Genomic DNA, 20006 nt, shown 5'->3' with positions numbered 1-20006 from the left:
ATACATTTCCATAGTATTTGGTCGAGTTGACTTTTCAACAGCGTGACTTGGGTCAAACATTTAAGGCATCCTTCCTTAAGCTTCTGTCAATAGTCTCCTGACAGAATTGATTGACTGAGTCAGGTTTGTAGGCCATCTTGTTGACCCCTTTAAAGCTCTGCTTAAATTTTTTTCTTTCTTTTGGACTCGAAACCAGGCTTTGTATTGGGCACTCCAAAACATTGACTTTGTTGCACTTAGGTCAATTTATAACTATTTAGGCTGCATGCTTAGGGGTCAATGTCTATTTGGACGACCCATTTGTGCCCAATTAATAACTTCTGAGAAATCTTGCTTCACTATTTCTAAATAATATTCTTTACTTATGATGCCATGTATTTTGTGAAGTGCAGCAGTTGCTCTAGTTAAACACCTCCACAACATGATGCTTCCACTCCCGTATTTTTCAGTTGGGGTGTTCTCAAGTTTGCAAGAAAATCTAGAAAATTCTGCCTTAAAGAAATATTAGGGAGAACAGAAATAATTCCCCAAATGGAAATAATTTCGGTAATCATATATGACCTCAAACAGGAACATTTTAGTAAGATTTATTATGAGGAAAGAATGGCGGATTTCTTTCTACACAACATATCTAAATATTTACTTTTAATTCAACCTGGAAAGACTCACATAATGGAGAAACAACAAGATGACGGTTAAAGAGTTTATTAATGAAAGATTATTTCTTTGGCGCTTGGACCCCGGAGGAATTCGTAAACGCTGAGGATGAAGTGGGCTTCAATAAACATCTGAGGATTATGATTAGGTACGTCTTCCCCCCGGGATCCGACCCTGGTGGTGGCGTAGGCCTTGGTATGGAAGGAGTTGGGAGCCTATGTTGGAGAAGGGGTGGAGGAGGGTCGAAGCTCAGCAGAAGAGCGGTGTCTTCCTTGCAGAAGGTCTTTAAAAGTGATGCCCAGGGAGATGATTGGCCGAGGAGAAGTGCAGACCTGCCGTTGATTGGAGCAGCCAGTGAGGAGTGATTGGACATGGCGTGATGAGTCTTCCATGTTGAATTTTCTTTTAAACTCCATTTCAACCTAGAAAGACTCACATAATGGAGAAATAACAAGATGACGGTTAAAGAGTTTATTAATGAAAGATTATTTCTTTGGCGCTCGGACCCCGGAAGAAGACGTAATCGCTGAGGATGAAGTGGGTTTGAATAAACATCTTAGGATTATGATTAGGTACATCTTCCCCCAAAAGGAGCAAGGCCGGGCTGAGGCTGAACTGAAGGAAAAGGAAATTAGTTATGAATGATCTGAGAGGAGCGGGGAGTGAAAACTCAGACCAAAAGAGTTTTAATGGATTAGGCCCGAATGGGCTTACCTGAGTTATGCCTGAAGAGGCGTGGATGGCTGGTGACAGGTCAGACGAAGATGGGGCTGCATCTGACCGGGCTTCAAGGCAGCTAGATGAGTGCCTGACAAGGCGTAGGACTGAGATGCCTGCCAAGGCATGTTCAGAAACGCCTGCCAATGGCGTGAGAAAGCCTGACAAGGCTGAATGAAGTGCCTTCCTAGGCATGTTTGAAAACGCCTGCCAATGGCGTGAGTGAGCCTGACAAGGATGAATGAAACGCCTGTCAATGGCGTGAGTGAGCCTGACAAGGCTGAATGAAATGCCTGCCTAGGCATGTTTGAAAATGCCTTGCCAATGGCGTGAGTGAGCCTGACAAGGCTGAATGAAACGCCTGCGAATGGCGTAGATAGTGATGAGCCTGACGAGGCTGGATTGAGATGCCTGCCAAGGCATAGTTCGATAAGCTTGCCAATAGCATAGATGGAGATGAGCCTGAAAAGGCTGAATGAGGAGCATGTCGAGGGTTGGTTGGATATGCCTGCCTGTGGCGAAGATCCAGTGCGTCTGAAAGAAAGAAAGCTAAGAAATGGAAACTGTCTAGAAAACGTGGCAATTGAATTGGAATGAGAGAATAAAATATTTAGGTTTAAGTGGTTAGATGTGAGAACCACGAATAATGAAGAAATTTTAATTTTTAATTTTAATTTAATGATTGATCTAGATAGAGGAAAGGATTGGATAAGGCCGACCACCACTAGTAAATGTGATAGTTCTTACCTAAGAACTGATATATCGTTGCGCAGATGAGACAGATTGGAGGTCAGGGCGGATGTATGAAGAGAATGCTGCGGAGGACCAGCGGCCGAGTTGTTGGAGTGAAGCTGTCGAAACTCCTTGTGAGGCGGCTGTAGTGGCTGCCCTGATACGAAATGAGTGACCTGAGAACTGACTTGGGGGAAGATTGCTTTGAATTAAAATTAGTCTAAGATGGTTGAGAAACCAAGAAGTACTCATGGGAACTCCTTCAGGAGTAAGGAAGAGGGGCAAGCAGGTTGGAAAGAGTTTGTGGCGGTTGATGGCGAATTTAAACATGGCATGAAAAGGGCAGAATGGACCGTTTAAACGAGCAATGAAGATGAAGCAAGGACCTTTTCCTTTGGAAGGTTTAAGATAAATTTTAAAATGATCGAGATAGAACTTAAGATCAGAAATTATTAGGTCTCTAGCAGGATCGAATGAGCTTGATGGGGTAGTAAATTCCCCTATTCTGAGGAAGCCATAAAAAGCTAAAAGCCAGGCGCTGGAGAGAAGAAATTTTAGGTAGGATGAAAAGGGGCCTGAACGGAGAACTAAGAGGAGATCTTTTAAAATGGAAAGAGTGATAGGTCTCCTGGAATCTGGCCGAGGAATGCTCTGATTTTTTAGACCTTTGAGTAAAAGTGTGATGGAATGATTTGAGAAACGTCTTGGAGTGGGTTTGAAGAAATGGCCTTTTGAAAAGAAATTTATGCCAGCTAAAAACTCTTGATGCAAGGGAGTTTGAAATGCCGGACATCAAAGCAATAAGTAATAAATGCTAATATGGTAGGAATGCGGACGGGGTAAAGAGGAGTATTAATACGAGGCAAAATTTTGAAAAATTTTGCCAAGAAAAGGAATAAGACCTGAGAGTGGAGGGAGCTAAGCCTGAATTACAATAATAATTGGCTGATTGGAGTAAAGGAATGAGGGATGAGTTTAGTCGAGTATCAAGTCTTTGAGAGGTGGTATCTGTGTTGGATGAACATAGACTGAAGGGCAGAGACGACGGAAGACTTGGAATTTTGAACAAGAAAGAGCATCAGTAACTGAGTTATGATGACCGGGAATATGGTGGGCAGTAATGATAAAATTGTGAGTCACGGCTTGTCAGGTGATGCGGCGCATGAAGTGCATGATGGACTTAGAAGTGGAGCGGCCTTTATTAATTACTTCGACTATGGCTCCATTGTCGCATAAAGCGGCTATGCATTTTCTTTTTCATTGGTTGCCCCAGACGCACCAAGCAATATTGATGGGGATTATTACGTAAAAGGCTGATGATTCGGATTGGGGAAAAGAAGGTGGCCAGATGCCAGCGAACCATGCACCCTGAGGAAATCCCCCAAAACCCACGGACGGAGCTGCGTCCGTGAAAAACTGAATGGAATCTGCTGAGGTGACGACGTCATCATAAAAGAAAGAGATACCGTTCCAGTTCTCCAGGAAAGAGGACCAGAAAGACAGGTCAGAGCGGCATCCTTCATCTAAAGAAACCGAATTGACCAGAGAGGGGACGGAATTAGCTAGATCCAGAAGGCGAGAAATAAAGGAGTGACCTTGGGGAATTATGCACATTGTGAAATTCAGATGACCCAAAAGGGATTGGAGTTGACGCTTGGAGATGACTGGGGAGGAGAGAAAGGACTGAGAAACTTTGCGAATGCAGGACAGCTTATCTTCTGGCAGAGAAGCTACCATAGCATCTGAATCTAGGGAGATGCCTAGGAACTTGAGCTTCTTGACTGGAGCTGCTGTTGTCTCTTCAGACAGGGGAACACCAACTTGCTGAAATAACTGGATCAGCTTAGGGAGAGAGGGGCTGGGGTAAGGGAAGGGGGGATCGATAAGAAGAAAGTCATCTAGCAGATGGAGAACGAAAGGGAGTTTGCAAACATTTAGGAGAATCCAACAGAGAGCCTCAGACAGCTTGTTGAAGAGGCAGGGGGTACTCCTGCAGCCGAAAGTGAGCCTGACTGCAAAAAAGAAACGGCAGTCCCATTTGACGCCGAGGAGGTGCCATTGAGAAGGGTGCACCGGCATGATTTTAATGTAATGTAATGTCTGCTTTAGCAATCCAGGCTCCACGCCCCACAGTTTTAATAAGCGATATGGTGTGATCTACCGTAGCATAATACAAGGAAAATGGGGGCTTGGGAATATAATTAATACTGAAATGAGGACTGGAGTGAGGAGCTGAAAGATCGATAAGGCGCTTTTTTCCTGAATACTTTCTGGTAGCCACTCCTAAGGGGCTAATATGGAAGAAAGGGAAAGGAGGGGATTTAAAAGGACCTATCATATAGCCTTTGGATATCTCCTTTTTAAGAAGCTGAGCTGCAACTTTTGACTCACAGAGAGCTGACTGCAGGGTTGCGCAAATGAATGAGGAAGTGGGGAGGAGAGGGACGCCAATGAAAATACTTTGGGAGAGACCAGTGATAAGGAAATTGACAAAAGGACGGTCTGGGTGGGACTGAAGAAGGGCAGCTAGTTCGGGAATAATGACAGGAGTGGAAAGGTAACAAAAAATTAACGCCTGGAACCACGACGAGTCCTGCTGAGGGATAAACGGCAGGGACAAACGGACTTTGGGTGGAAGAAAAGAGCACAATTGGAACAAACAAACACCTTTCTGAAAGTTATTGCAAATAGAAGAATTATTGAAAACCTGTCTTGCTGCGGCATTTTCCCAAGGAAGGAGGCGGAGGAGGTGGAAGTGGAGGGGAGTCATGGGATAGAAAATCAGCGAGCTGAGAAGCGTCTTGGTCGGATCCGGGATTTATTCCACTCGCCCTGAGCTGGGAGGAAGGAGAGGGAGTAACGAGCTGTGAAGCTAGACGAGAGCTTCTTCTAGCAGAAGCAGCGGCAGGAGGGCAAGGACCCAATATGAGATCTTGCGAAAAACCAGCAGGATCATCAGATTCATAATCGGACATGCTGATCGAAGCTCAGCAGAAAAGCAGTGTCTTCCATGCAGAAGGTCTTTAAAAGTGATGCCCTTCGAGATGATTGGCTGAGGAGAAGTGCTGGCCTGCCAGTGAGGAGTGATTGGACGTGGCGGAATGGTGAGTCTTCCATGTTGAATTTTCGTTTAAACTCCATTTATAAATTACTCACTGCAGAGAAGTAAAATTATTAAGAAGTTATTTCAAATGAGATTGCATGGATATTGAAGTGTAAAAATGGTATTGAAATTTATTTACTAATGTTTTTAGGTAAGAGATTTCCAGCCCTTATGACCCAGCCTGACCTAGAGGAGGGTACAGAACCTTTAACCATATGGAAGCTGTGTTTTGTTTATTGTATGAAATAATAACTCAACACCGTTAACAGAAATCAGAGAAAGATTTCTGTTGCATAAAACTGGTGCACTTTGGGACTGATGTGCTTTTTCAATGTGCTTTTTATTTTACCAACATCTACACCCAAATAGATGGAAGCAGTAATTTTACACTTCTCCTTGATAAACTCATCCACCGTCAAGCTGAGTCCATGTGGTGGAAATCTTTTTTCTCTAATGTATTTCCTCAACTTCATTAGACTTTCATGTTTATTGGTTCTTTCAGTTAAATTTCAACCATTCACATTTTTTTTTTCCATTGGTTGAAACTCTCAACAGTTTTAAAAGTTGATCAGACATTGGATGATGTTTTGGTTTATAGTTATGTTCTTAATATAATTTCAGGCATTCCTGTGCGTTTTTTGTGTAAATTTCCTGCCACAACAAACGATGCAGAGAGGGGGAAATTCCCCCTTGAACTACCTTATCTTCCACCATTGTATACTGCTGAGTTGCATGTGTACATTAACAGGCTGTATTGAATATGATGTCTAACATGCCAAGGTCTCACCATTCCGTCTCCGCACTTTGTCCCCGTCAGGACCAGGCCCGGATCAGGCATGTCATCACCCAAGTAGACGTGTGTGCCTCGGCACAGTATCCTTCCTCCTTCCTGCAGGGGTATATTTGTTTCGATGGAAACAGCATTTGTGCCGATAACTGGGCGGTTAGCCCCTCCTTGACACTGGATTTTTCCACATTTAGCATCTCTGCATGCATGGCAATCAAACAGAGAAAAACAGAAAATTAACAGAAATAAATGTCTTTGTTTATGCTAATTTACCTTAAAGAGCGTTATTTGTTACTTCTCACTGTGGTTGTCCAATTAAAAACTTTCTGCAAGAGATTAAAAGACTGCATATTCCCCAAATGAGATATATTTTATCGGGATTTTATGTGACAGATCAGAGCAAGGTGAATGAATTTATCACCCTAAGTCAATATTTTGTAGTGTAGTATCGCATGTATAAAGTTTTCTTGCACTAAAATGTTTCGGATTTTTTAGAAAACTACAGTGCATTTAGACATGATACTTTTTACATTGTTTATGAGGCTTGCAGCACAATTTAGAGTCAATTACCACTCTCAAAAATCTGGTTTCATTCCGTTTCAATTTGAATACAATTAATCACAACTCTCCCTATTTTTATTTGCCTAATACTAAACATTCCAAAGGTTGTTTTCTATAATTTAATATTAATTTCTTTTTGTTTAACCATTTCTTTTATACTGTCACTTCGCTTTTGATGGCACTCAGAAGTTGTTATAAATGTTTACCAAAGCAATGTAATGTGGTATCCTACACTATAGTGAAATTTAGACTTTCATTGCTTTAGACACAATTTCATACATAATACAGTATACTAATGTGGTATCCTTTAAACGGTTCCTTACAGTAATCCATGGTCTGTATTGCCAAAGACTTGTAAAGTCAACAACAGTCCCACTGTAAATTCTCTATCATCTGTTACATTTGGGATATTTTAACTATTAACATTATTGCCACTGAGGTGGAGCTGGTAGCTCTAAATCATTACTGGCAATCATTCAATAAACCATGCTTTTTTCTCAAAAATTTCCAAGCTTTTGCAAAAAGAGCTTTTCTAAGAGGTTGGAAAACTGAGAAAGAAAGATTTTGAGATGCTGGTCTATAATTAGAGAATATTTGTTAGGGTAGATTGTAATCTCTAATATTCAAAAGATCTGTTTTCTCATGCAGGGAGCAAAATATTTAGTCAGTGCAGAGTTAGATCCTTCTGAATATCAAAATTATAGGTATGGTTTGATTTCTACAGTAACATCAACTCTCACCGTGCTTCGCATTTTGCAAAGGCGCCTTTTGAATCCTTGCCACAGTTGCCATAAGGGTCCCCTGCTGAGTTGACCCTTTCAAAGCAGATCCCTGGAGCTGGCTTGGCTCCTGACAGATACAATAAAACACCACTGAAAGCTCGTATCCATTGTTGAGTCTTTAATAGTCAAACTGGGCCAGTAAGGAGGCCTTCCACATACCCACACACACATACCTTGGCCCCACAGTGTGATACACTGCTGCTCATGGGTCTGGCAAATGCCATTGTAACAGCAGCCATCAACGTTGTGGCAGGAGTGGCCGTCGTGCAAGTAGACGTTGGCAGGGCAGTGAGGGCTGCTGCCTGTGCAGAACTCAGGCAGATCACAGGAGTTACTGGGTTCACGGCATGGAGTTCCTGCTGGCTTCAGCTGTACTCAAAGGTCGAAAACAAGCAAGACACAAAGATACACAGCTCAAACAAACAACTAGTAAAAATATGCTTGGTATCATGCTTAATATTGTTAATTAGTAGACAAATTACCTGGCAGTCCTGGCAGCAGTGTCCATGTGCACAGACAGCATCACCTTTCAGAGTGCAGGTAGTAGCATTGCAGCAGGGATTATTACATTCCTTTGAATAAAATTAAAATGATGCAAAATTAGATTAATGTAAAAAGGTATTGCTGAGACAATAAAAATGGAACAGACTGAGAAAAGAAAAAGCATTTTGTGTTTTATTAACTTAATCTTTGACACTCACTGCATTTTACAGATAAAAAAACTAAATCAACAGTAAAAATGATGTGCAAAAGAATCCACCAAAACATAAAAAAAATAATGTACAGGGGTTGGACAATGAAACTGAAACACCTGGTTTTAGACTCCTTTTGCGACCAATACAGCGTCAATCCGTCTTGGGAATGACATATACAAGTCCTGCACAGTGGTCAGAGGGATTTTAAGCCATTCTTCTTGCAGGATAGTGGCCAGGTCACTACGTGATACTGGTGGAGGAAAACGTTTCCTGACTCACTCCTCCAAAACACCCCAAAGTGGCTCAATAATATTTAGATCTGGTGACTGTGCAGGCCATGGGAGATGTTCAACTTCACTTTCATGTTCATCAAACCAATCTTTCACCAGTCTTGCTGTGTGTATTGATGCATTGTCATCCTGATACATGGCACCGCCTTCAGAATACAATGTTTGAACCATTGGATGCACATGGTCCTCAAGAATGGTTCGGTAGTCCTTGGCAGTGACGCGCCCATCTAGCACAAGTATTGGGCCAAGGGAATGCCATGATATGGCAGCCCAAACCATCACTGATCCACCCCCATGCTTCACTCTGGGCATGCAACAGTCTGGGTGGTACGCTTCTTTGGGGCTTCTCCACACCGTAACTCTCCCGGATGTGGGGAAAACAGTAAAGGTGGACTCATCAGAGAACAATACATGTTTCACATTGTCCACAGCCCAAGATTTGCGCTCCTTGCACCATTGAAACCGACGTTTGGCATTGGCATGAGTGACCAAAGGTTTGGCTATAGCAGCCCGGCCGTGTATATAGACCCTGTGGAGCTCCCGACGGACAGTTCTGGTGGAAACAGGAGAGTTGAGGTGCACATTTAATTCTTCCGTGATTTGGGCAGCCGTGGTTTTATGTTTTTTGGATACAATCCGGGTTAGCACCCGAACATCCCTTTCAGACAGCTTCCTCTTGCGTCCACAGTTAATCCTGTTGGATGTAGTTCATCCTTCTTGGTGGTATGCTGACATTACCCTGGATACCGTGGCTCTTGATACATCACAATGACTTGCTGTCTTGGTCACAGATGCGCCAGCAAGACGTGCACCAACAATTTGTCCTCTTTTGAACTCTGGTATGTCACCCATAATGTTGTGTGCATTTCAATATTTTGAGCAAAACTGTGCTCTTACCCTACTAATTGAACCCTCACACTCTGCTCTTACTGGTGCAATGTGCAATCAATGAAGACTGGCTACCAGGCTGGTCCAATTTAGCCATGAAACGTCCCACACTAAAATGATAGGTGTTTCAGTTTCATTGTCCAACCCCTGTATTATTATTTATTATTATTATTATTAGAAATAACACTAACTCAGGCATATTTTCTACTAAGTACTAATGAACAAGCCAGGATAGTCTGAAAACATTTAAGAAATGTCCAACTGTCATGTAAAATGTGACTGGGTCACATTTATTATGGTTTATGGTTATTTTTGATGGAAAATAGAATTAATAAAGAGAACACATGAAGACATGCCTTTCTGCAGCGCAAAGGGAGATGGAGCATATGTGTATCGTACCCCCTGTTATATAAGATTCTCCATTGCAATGAGGAGGAACATCTGTTCCAAGTTAGCTGTTATTGTGACCCACACAATGGACCAATCAGCAATTCACCTCCTCCCGAAGCAGATGGATGACAGAATTCACTTAATTACTGTGCTTTGCACAGCTATTCATTCTATTCACATTTTGTCACGTTAAAACCACATACTTCAATGTATTTTACTGGAGTTTTAGATAAAGTTCCTGAAGTAAAGGGAAAATCATAGTTGGCTTTTAATTTTTTTAGAAACAGAAATCTAAAAAAAAAAGCAGTGCATTGGTATTGACTGTAAAATCCACTGAAACTACCTGCCTTCAAAGATCACCAAATTAGAAAACAAAGGGCAGCTGTTTGAAATGTAATCTCAGTATTCCTGAACTGACAGGTAAAGCAAGGAGAACATGATTAAGAGAAGCAGCCAGGAGACCCATCGTAACTCTGGAGTAGCCGCAGAATCCATGGCTCAGGTGGGAGAATCTTTTGAAAAGACAGGAAATAGTTAGGCATTCAACAAATCTAGCCTTAATGAAAGAGTGGAAAGAAAAAAAAGCCATTGTTGAATGAATGCCGTAAAATATTTTTGTGTAAGGTCTGGCATATGCCATGTAGGGAACACAGGAAACATGTGGAAGAACATGCTCTGGTCAGATGAGACCAAAAGTTTAATTTATGGCCCACATACAAGATGTGTGTGGTGGAAAACTACTGCAGTACGTCACCCTGAAGACCCCTTTACCACTGTGAACCATGGTAGTGGCAGCATCATGCTGTGGGGAGGATTTTCTTCAGGATGAAAAAGAAAGCTGGTCAGAGTTCATGGGAATAGAAACAGGGCAAAATAGGTACACATTTCAATCTCTACATAGGCAAAGCCGGTTGAAACATCCTCCTACAGACTGGTAGATGCAGAGGTGGCTTTTTACCTCCTTTGTGTGTGATCTGTACAAAGCTGCAATTACAGTAGTGTTAGATTATCAAACATGTTGGCTTATCTAAACTAGGTTTTATGTGACGAAACAGATCACCCTTTTAGAAACTTTTATGAACATGCCTTTGTGGATTGAGCTGAAGTCTGTAAAATGTACAATTAGCTACTGCATAAGACAGAAGTTGTCGTCTTTGGACCGGAGTCTTTAAAAAAGAAACTGCTTAGTCAATCACTTAACCTGGATGGCATTAAATTGACCTCCGGTAATAAAGTAAAAAACCTTGGTGTTATCTTTGACCAGGACATGTCATTTAAATCCCATATTAAACAGGTTTCTAGGATTTCCTTCTTTCATCTCCGGAACATTGCCAAAATTAGAAATATCCTATCCAGGAGTGACGCTGAAAAACTAGTCCATGCATTTGTTACTTCAAGGCTGGACTATTGTAATTCGTTACTATCAGGATGTCCACAAAATGCAGTTAAAAGCCTTCAGCTGATTCAGAATGCTGCAGCAAGAGTTCTGATGAAAATTAAAAAGAGAGATCATATTTCTCCTATTTTAGCTTCCCTTCATTGGTTCCCTGTTAAATTTAGAATAGAATTTAAAATTCTCCTCCTCACATATAAAGCCCTTATCAGGCTCCTCTCCTGTGGAACCAGCTCCCAGTTTTAGTCCGTGAGGCAGACACCCTCTCTACTTTTAAGGCTAGTCTTAAAACTTTCCTTTTTGATAAAGCTTATAGTTAGAGTGGCTTAGTTTATCAGGGAGGGAGCCTTCCTCCCTCCCTGTTGGTTGGACTAAGGGGGAGTCAGGTTTAGCCTAAACCGGCTCAGTTATGGTTGAGGTGCAAACACACCCTCCATTTCTGCTACCTGTATGACCCCTTCTCTTTTCCAATGGTTATAATCAGTCTGACAGAGGGAGGTATCCCAATCCTTATGGTTTTTAGTATAACAATGACCATCAGTGGGACCCTTTGTGGGGTTCCTTGAGACGACACTGTTGTAAATAAGCGCCGTTTAACTAAATAATCTGAACTGAAACTATCTGTGTAGTTATGCTGCTATAGGCTTAGGCTGCTGGAGGACATAACGACCACTTTCACCCTCTTTGCTACATTCTCACACTACTCTCCAATTTTGCATTATTTGCTGTTATTTCAGCTTTTAACTTTGTTCTCTCTTTTCTCTTCCTAGAAGCTACACCTGGCCTGGCTCTGTGTCTACCTGTGACACCTTTCTGGAGAGGGGAATCGTCCGAGCTTCTGCTGGCAACAACTTAATGCTCACCCTCTACCGATGATCCACATAGCCCTGTCTTTTAGTGTTTAACCCTTTCTCTCTCATAGACATGGCGATTGACTGAGCTTAACTGTAACAAACTCTATGTGCTCTCTTTCAGACTCTAACCAGCATTCCCTCCTCCCTCATCCGGGAGGAGGGAATGCTGCAAGTCACTGACTGGATGCAATCTGCTGGGTTTCCTTAGATAGAAAAACTTTTTATCCAATTTGAATAAATAACTGAATCTAACTGCACTGTTCACTGGTTAGGATTAATTGGAATGTATGTACCTGACTGTTGGGAAGTGCCTTGAGACAACATGTGTTGTGAATTGGCGCTATATAAATAAAACTTAATTGAATTGAATTGAATAAAGAAAAGGTTACTTGTTGCCATGACATTATTTTTTGTCTTTTCTATACTCAATGATTGCCTTACCATCTCAGGCTAAGAGTGGTCGAATAACTATTATAATAGCAAATCCACAGTTGTATCAGTTACTTTAAGCATTCGGCATGCTGAGATAAGTGAATTTGGTTCAATGCAGACAAGGCATTTGTATAACAAAAATAAAGTTATATTAATATTGAGTCATGCTATAACATTTGGGTAGGAGTTAAATAAACTTTGTACCAGAGTTGTATTTGCACTGTAAATATAGCGTCTTTAATGCCACTCAAATTTTTTGTCACGCGCCAAAAAGTTGTGTCAGACTGGCTTAGCTGAAGATCACATTATGCATGCTACAGTGTAAGATGTGGAGAAAGGTGATGCTGGAGCCTAATTTACTCAAACCCACACATCTTCATACACTATGAAAGACAAGGTAGGTACACAGGTACAGTACAGGGCAGGGGTGTTCAAACTCGGTATTTTATTGTTTCAAATTTAAAGCCTTTTGGGAACAACTGATCTAGAGGGAAAACAACAATCAGTCTGACATTGCCTATAATTTGACCAAAAACCTTTCAACCAAAGTGGTGACATAACTTGCAGTGGCCTAACTAGAGTCCAGACCTTAATCTAATTTAGCATGAAGTTCTAAATCATATAAAAACTCTTTTCCACCTCAGAAACCTACAGATTGTCAACGAAGACTGAGATGCCAGAGTCCTAGACAAGAAAACAAAAACAGATTGCTGGCAATTAAGAGGACAAAAACTGCTTTGATGCCAAATTGATTTTGTCATTGATTACTGAGAGAGAATATAAATAATTTTGTACTCATTAGAACCACTGTAATGCAACATCTTTTCCTTATGTGTCATGTGTTTATATCATTTCCAGTCAAAGGAAAGTTATTGGTCAGTAAAAATCATTATAAATCAAAATTTGGCATGAGTAGGAATAATTTTGAGCTTAATTGTATGATCTCACACAGGAGCAAGCTGACTAGACCCCTGAGGACCAGCTCTTTCCTTTTAGCTATTATAGTCTAAGTGTAGTGTTCATCTGAGAGCGGTCAGAGTCAGAAGAACTGGATGGATGGAGCTGGCAGGGGACAATGCTGACATGATGGCCCTTCCAGAACCTCTTTCAGGCTGAACAAACCATAAAAAGGGACCATTCCCAGGGCCCCAGAGGCCAAAAGAGGCAGAGGAGTCTGGCGGAAAAGAAGTAGTTTGTGATTGTGAGGAAAAGAACCATGGATTTATAAGGAGGGCTTTTAATAGTGAAGAGAGGTGCTGTCTGAGCCATTGTATCTGGCCTGGTTTTGGCATAAAACTGCTCAGCTCTTTAGAGAGTTTGGATATTGCTCCTGGCCCAGGTCTGCGATGTTTTGGTTGTTCTTTGTTTTGAAGGACAAGGACACTTTCAGCTCGGACCTGGCGGAAGTCTGAACAGCCCAGAAAAACGAAGATATAAACAAATCATAACCGTCTCTCATTTAGAGTGTTACATAATTTAAATCATCCTTCCAAATCATTAGAAGAAATGTTTTCTTTACGTTCCACTTGTGCTAATTTTATTAATTCTGCTTATTTCCTGCAGCTGCAACAGTTAGCAACATTTGCAATCTTTATTACATGCATGCCAAAGTAGGACCACTTAAATAATTCATACATTTATATTTATATATGTAACCCAGTCTTCTGAAGAATGCAATTTTAAACAGCTTTTAGTTTCAGGTTTTTGTCATGTTTTTACATTGAGAGCTAAATAATTTGTGCTATAATTGACACAGGCTCAAATATATGCATATAATTGAAATATGATTTGGTTAAATGTCTGGTAGCAAGTTGCAGAGAAACCACACACTTGTCATAGTCATCAACAAGCTTGACCAATTTGCCCATTTTTTCTTGGCAGAATTAGTATGGTGCTGTGTAATTGTATTTCCACTCCTAGATATTCTCCTACATATTCCTTATTTCCTTTTGCTTTTTTCACACAAATGTTTACAAAAATGTTTCAGATCACCAAACAAATTTTTATTTAAGGCAAATATAACTTGAATAAATACAAAAAGAAGTTTGTGATTTCTTTTATTACAGGAAAAAATTCTGACTTATGTGAAAAGTGTCCCTTAACCCTGATAACTGTCACACCCTTGGCGGCAACAGCTGCCATCAAGCAGTTGCAATAACTGACATTACTCTTTTACATTCCTGTGAAGAATGAATGGCTTGCTTAAAGTCATGACACAACAGCTCCACTACATTTAATGCCAGACTTTGACGAGGCCACTACAAAACCTTTATTTTGCTTTACTTTTGCTATTTCTGAGGTGGACTTGCTGGTGTGTTTTGGATCACCGTCCTCCTGAAAAACCCGAAGCTCTTATGCTTAAGGTTGCAGACAGATGACCGGACATTTTCCTCCGTGATTTTCTGGTAGAGAGCAGAATTTATGGTTTCATCAAGTGCAACAAGTCGTTCAGGTCCTTCAGCAGAAAAGTAGCCCTGGACCATCATACTATTACATCCACTATGTTTGACTTTTGGAATGTTTTTTTCTGCAATATTGTGTTAGTTTTACACCAGATGTAATGTTGTAAAACATTTGTGTCATTGGTTCAATGAATATTTTCCCCAAAGTTTTGGGAATCACCAGGATGTTTTTTTTTGTTCGTTTTTTTAATAGGAAATGTGTGATGAGGCTTTGAGCTCCCTTTTGGTCAGCAGTGGTATTGGTCTTGAAACTCTGACTTTGTTTCTGATCTGTTCATCATGTGTTGCTTTTTGAGATTTTCTAGTCCAGAGGTCCAGAACCATGGTCCACAGACCATGAAGAGAGGTGCACAGCCAAGAGAACAGGAAGGCATGAGTGTGAGCTAACATGAAGATGGGGGTGTATGGACCGACACAGGGGGTACTTATTGCCTTTTATATTGTGGATATTGTGGATTTTATAATGTTGATCCACTTCAATAATTTAACAGTTTACAGGGTGAAACTGTCAGATACCCTGAGAGAAACTACAACTATCACAGTTATTGCAGAGACTGAATAAATTCCCACTCATGTTTTTAAGCCAATTTTCTACAGAATGTGTTTGTATTACAAAAAAAGATTTAAAACACTTTTGTCTTTAGGGCTTTGCTGGTTTCTTTCATGGTCTTAGCCACCTTCTGATGTATCATTCTTAAAGTTTTTTAGGTAGTTAAAAGTGACTTATGAGAGCATGATGGAGAAGAACAAAGTCTGTTTATTGTGACCCTCACCTCCACTTCTCCGCAGTCACACTCCTCTCCTTCCTCCACGTAGCCGTTGCCGCATTTCTGCCCGCCATAGAGCACTTTGAGCTCTGGCATGTTAAACAGGCACATCCCAACTCCCTTCTCAAAACTCGCCATCAGGTCCTTCTTGCTGCAGCTGCTGAACACGGTTGGGAATGGATACCTGTGAGTGAAATAAATAGTTTGTGAACGACACACAGCGCTAAGAGGAGGATGACTCAAGTCCGCCCCCCTCAAGGGGCCTCTTCAGTCTGATGTAATCAGCAACAATTACCACTAATCACAAAATCAATTAACCACCAGGGCTCAGGAACCTCTCTGAAGCTCCATCAGCATGCGAACAGCAAAAGATTGCCCTCCCCATGGGGAGGGGGAGATATGATTAGACAAATTTTACGAGACAGGGAATCATAAAAATTCAACCTTCTTTTGTTGGGCTTTGGACATTCATAAATTTGGGAAAATTGGGAGGGTTGGTATATTTAATATTGCTTTTGGACCAGTCAGAGTGGGTGGGGAAAGAACACAACCCAAGGCCTTGTCTGGCAAAAGCTTGGCTAAAGACTACTTGAGGCTTTATTGAGCTTTTCTCTGATAATACTGCCCTCTAGATTAAAGCCTGTGTTTAAAATGTGCATGGAAAAGCATGGATTGTATCTCATTCTCCACATGGCAGCTCCACCATTGCTGAAAAACTCAGCAAAAGGCTGAATATTTTAGGTGAATCTGTACGTAATCTTCCCATTTAGAGCTGTGCACACAGATAAGTGACAGTAAGTGGGTAATTTAGGTCAACTCTTTCATCGAATTATATAAATAGCCCTTGAATTTTCGAAAGGTACATTGTCAAGTATGCAATCAATCATACCTCAGCACTGCTTCTAAATCTGCCAACCACTTAACTGTTGAAAGCTCAAAAGTTTGATTTTTCTCCTTTATCATTTGCTTTTGCATCAGTGGGACTTCTAAGATTTTTTTGCAGAACAACGGTAGACCATTTTAAATCTTCCATGCAGTTAAGCCCTAAATTATGTGGTTTTTATAAATATATTTTACAAATGTATAATTTTCTGTCCACTTCACAAATACACAAAGTGTTTTCGAAAATTCCAGTAACATACATTGGGGTTTATGGTTGTGATGTGATAAATGTCTAGGGAGTATTCATATCTTTGCAAGGCCCTGTGTAGTCACACCCTAACTGATAGGAAGAGAGATAACCAGGTGGTTTTTAATATCTTGGGTAATTGATTTAACTCTGTGATATGTCAAGTTAGTGATCTGTGAGTAAAATTTGGTAGAGCTGTTCGTTTAAATTCAGTCTGTCATGTTAGTGTTGAGTTTACACTAAAATACATTGTATGTACAGGTACAGAAGTTGTTAAAATCTCTGCTTTGAGTGTTTTAGATATACAAAAAGTAGGAGGCACCTCAGGGTTATAGCAAACCTTTCAAACTGTGTTTTTCCATGTTGGGTTTATTCACATCAAGTACCGTTTTGTGTATGTCATGACTACACGGTGAATGTTCCGACACAACATCACTCCCGACATGGCTTTGATGTGCGGAGCCGGCTTACATCAACTGCCGACCACCACAACACCCTCTTTTCCCCCCACCCCTCGCAGACTGAAGTTGGTGCCGAGTGAAAGTCAGCTACCCTTAAAGCACATCTTCATAAGTTCTGGATTAAAGCAAAAGATCACAGAGGATTTGTAATTGTGGAAATGAAGGGCAGTGAAAAAAGTTCTAATAACAATAATTTGTGTTCTCTTTTCCTCTCGTCTCCTGTTGGTTAGAACAGCTGTCACAATGTGAGGCTACGTCCTTAGAAATTCCTGTTGTTGATTTCCTCTTTGCCCTGAAAGCCAAAGCCAAAAATCGCTAGGTCAGGTTGCAACCCCCCTGTCTTTTTGCTGTAATCATTCAATTTCCATGAACTCAGCCCAGGCCTTCAATTACAAGCACATGCAGTGACACTTACATCCTTGTCCTTTCCCAGTTTTTGTTACTGTGAAGTACACCAGAAGTGAGGGGCATCCAGCTGTTCGTTATGAGCAGAAACATTAGGTCTACCCTGCACCAGTTGTTGGTAAGCAGACAGAATAATGGCTGGGAAAAGCCAAAGGCACTGATGAATAATATTTAGCAGCTGTAGACCTAAGGGACACTAGCACACATTCAGTGCCAGCTAAGACTGGCACATCTGGAGCTCTATTCTCACTGACGACACTGTGAACTACCACCCGCAGAATAGAGGCAGAATGATGTCAGCTTTTTCCCAGCCTGTTCTCAATTTTAGATGAGTTGTCCTCACCTTTGTCTGGAGTGTTAGGTCTCTTCTTTGCTGTCTCACAGTGTTACATTATTTTCCAACCCGGTCCTGCTCCAGATTTATTATAGGCTACGTTTTTCCTCTACTCTGCACTCTTTTTCCACCTTTAACCTACAGCCAGTGTTTGACAGTTGGCCTTTAAGCTTCGGAGGTACCAAAGCATACAGAAACCTCTGTGCCTAAGCAGCAGCAACAGCAGCAACAGAGAGCCACGGCTTCAATGGATCTGTGTGAGGTCTGGGATGAGGGATCATTTCCGGGTAATATTACCTGCCTTTGATCTGTGCCATGCTGCATTAATACAGGAAACCTAAAGGCTTTTAAAGATCTCGCAGCCCAAAGCTAATTTGTAAAGACATGAACAACATATTACATGGAATCTCATAAAATTCATTTTATAAAGCTACAGGGAAAATACTAGAGTTCCCATTTTTCTGTGAAAGTCACAGTTAAATACACAATATATAATATACAATTCAGGACAGAAGTTCACATATTAAGTTTTGGCTCTTAATGGTGTATTTGAACGGTTCCAGGGTGAAAGGATTATACAGCAAGCTACTTCAGTGATTTTGAAAAGAAGCATTTGATGTATTTATGGTGTATTTTCTCTAATGCAAAGGGAGTCTAATATGTGCAGGTGTCTATCAATAAATAAGAATATCATAGATAAGTTTAATCATTTGAGTAATTCAACTCAAAAGGTTGAACCCATATGATATGTAGGTTCGACATGCTTGAAACATATTGATATGTTTCAAGCATGTATTTCTGTTTGTTTTGATATGTATGTCATAGAACTGATGAAATCCCATATTGGTTTCTCAGTAATTAATAATTACATAAGACAAAAACAAAAAGATTTTAATCCAAAATTGCTATGCTGTGGGCATGTTGTGGTCTTCACAACTATAGGGAAGGATGCTGACTTGACAGTCTTCCAGCAGACAGTCCTCCACAAAATGTTGACTAAGCCAGATCATTGCTAAAGAGGCTGGCTGCTCGCAAACATGAACATGGAAAGTTAAGTGGAAGGAAAAAAATGTACTGTAGTAGTAAAATAAATCTCAATCAAGTATTGAGTGTATACACCATGCAGTAAGTAAATGGACATACAGTGGTTATTCAAAGTATAAACTCCCCTATTATATCTCAGGGGTTTTTGAAACTTTCATTGAAATTATAATAAATGATTTTTCCCATCTTTGATGTGATATATGTCATGTACAAATTAAGTGGAACACAAACAAATCTGTTAAGGGGAAAAGCGTTGAAAGCAAACAAGGTGCAACAACCTGATTGCATACATTTACATACAAAACTATTTATACCCCTTGCAGATTTACATTTAAAGTTTTTTTTTTAACAAAGTTGGTTTCTGACTGAATATAAAGGAGAACTATCTCCAAAAATAGTGTTAAACCTAAAAAGACATATCCTGTCATCAGAGAGTATAACTGTGAAAAATTCAAGCACTTAAACCCAAATTTATTAGACAGTATTGTTTCTTTGAATCCAGTAGATCATCTAATCAACATCACAGAGAATGCTAGAAAATCGTTCAAGTACATCCTGTGTTGTTGTTTTGTTTCCTTCATCCATTGAGAAAATTTTTCTAAGTCATAAAAACTGAAAAACTGACTATGATATTATTATTAAGTAGTGTACTTTTCTGACATGTGAAAGGTCTTGAGATAACTGTTGAACGATTCTGATTTTAATCTGACAGTGATAAAAAAAAAGATAAATATTTCATACCTTCAAACACGTTTGCTTTGTTTAGCATTATTTGAGCTTGCAGATCCTGGACTTGAGGTGGTATTATTTGTTCATATTAGGCAGTAGCATCTATTTGGCATGCCTTCTTATTAAAGAAGACACAAGTAATTGTAAAGTTGGAAATAAAGAAAAGTGAACAAATCACATAGCAATATAAAACTAATGGGTGAATGGATAACACAATGTGAATAAGTGGGGAACACAACAACTGGACCAAGCCATATTTAAAATAGAATAGAATAGAAATATCTTCATTGTACTGCAGTGGGGAAATTAAGGTGTTCCTGCAGCAAAGAGAAAGGCAAACTGAAGCATGCATTTACATAAAAAAATATACAAACAAAAGAATATTACTAAGAGA

General features: G+C 40.4%; 1 protein-coding gene and 1 long non-coding RNA gene across 6 annotated transcripts in view; one reads left to right on the top strand and one right to left on the bottom strand.

The window, feature by feature from the left end:
- Positions 1-20006, bottom strand: part of LOC124875228 (disintegrin and metalloproteinase domain-containing protein 12-like) — a 162230-nt gene that overhangs the window by 16957 nt on the left and 125267 nt on the right. For all 5 annotated transcript variants that reach the window (XM_047377236.1, XM_047377239.1, XM_047377238.1 and 2 more), the window contains 5 exons: positions 15517-15694; positions 7822-7911; positions 7513-7708; positions 7298-7406; positions 5997-6195 (listed from right to left, as the gene is read on the bottom strand). In XM_047377236.1, the coding sequence (XP_047233192.1) occupies positions 5997-6195; positions 7298-7406; positions 7513-7708; positions 7822-7911; positions 15517-15694 (772 nt within the window). The remainder of the gene's footprint in view (positions 1-5996; positions 6196-7297; positions 7407-7512; positions 7709-7821; positions 7912-15516; positions 15695-20006) is intronic.
- LOC124875230 lies at positions 1130-11793 on the top strand. The gene is made up of 4 exons (XR_007039996.1): positions 1130-5210; positions 6027-6082; positions 10023-10104; positions 11766-11793. It is a non-coding gene; the product is annotated as an uncharacterized LOC124875230 (long non-coding RNA).

Source organism: Girardinichthys multiradiatus, chromosome 10 (genome assembly GCF_021462225.1).
Source record: "Girardinichthys multiradiatus isolate DD_20200921_A chromosome 10, DD_fGirMul_XY1, whole genome shotgun sequence".
Taxonomy (NCBI): domain Eukaryota; kingdom Metazoa; phylum Chordata; class Actinopteri; order Cyprinodontiformes; family Goodeidae; genus Girardinichthys; species Girardinichthys multiradiatus.
This window is presented reverse-complemented; position numbering and strand designations above follow the sequence as displayed.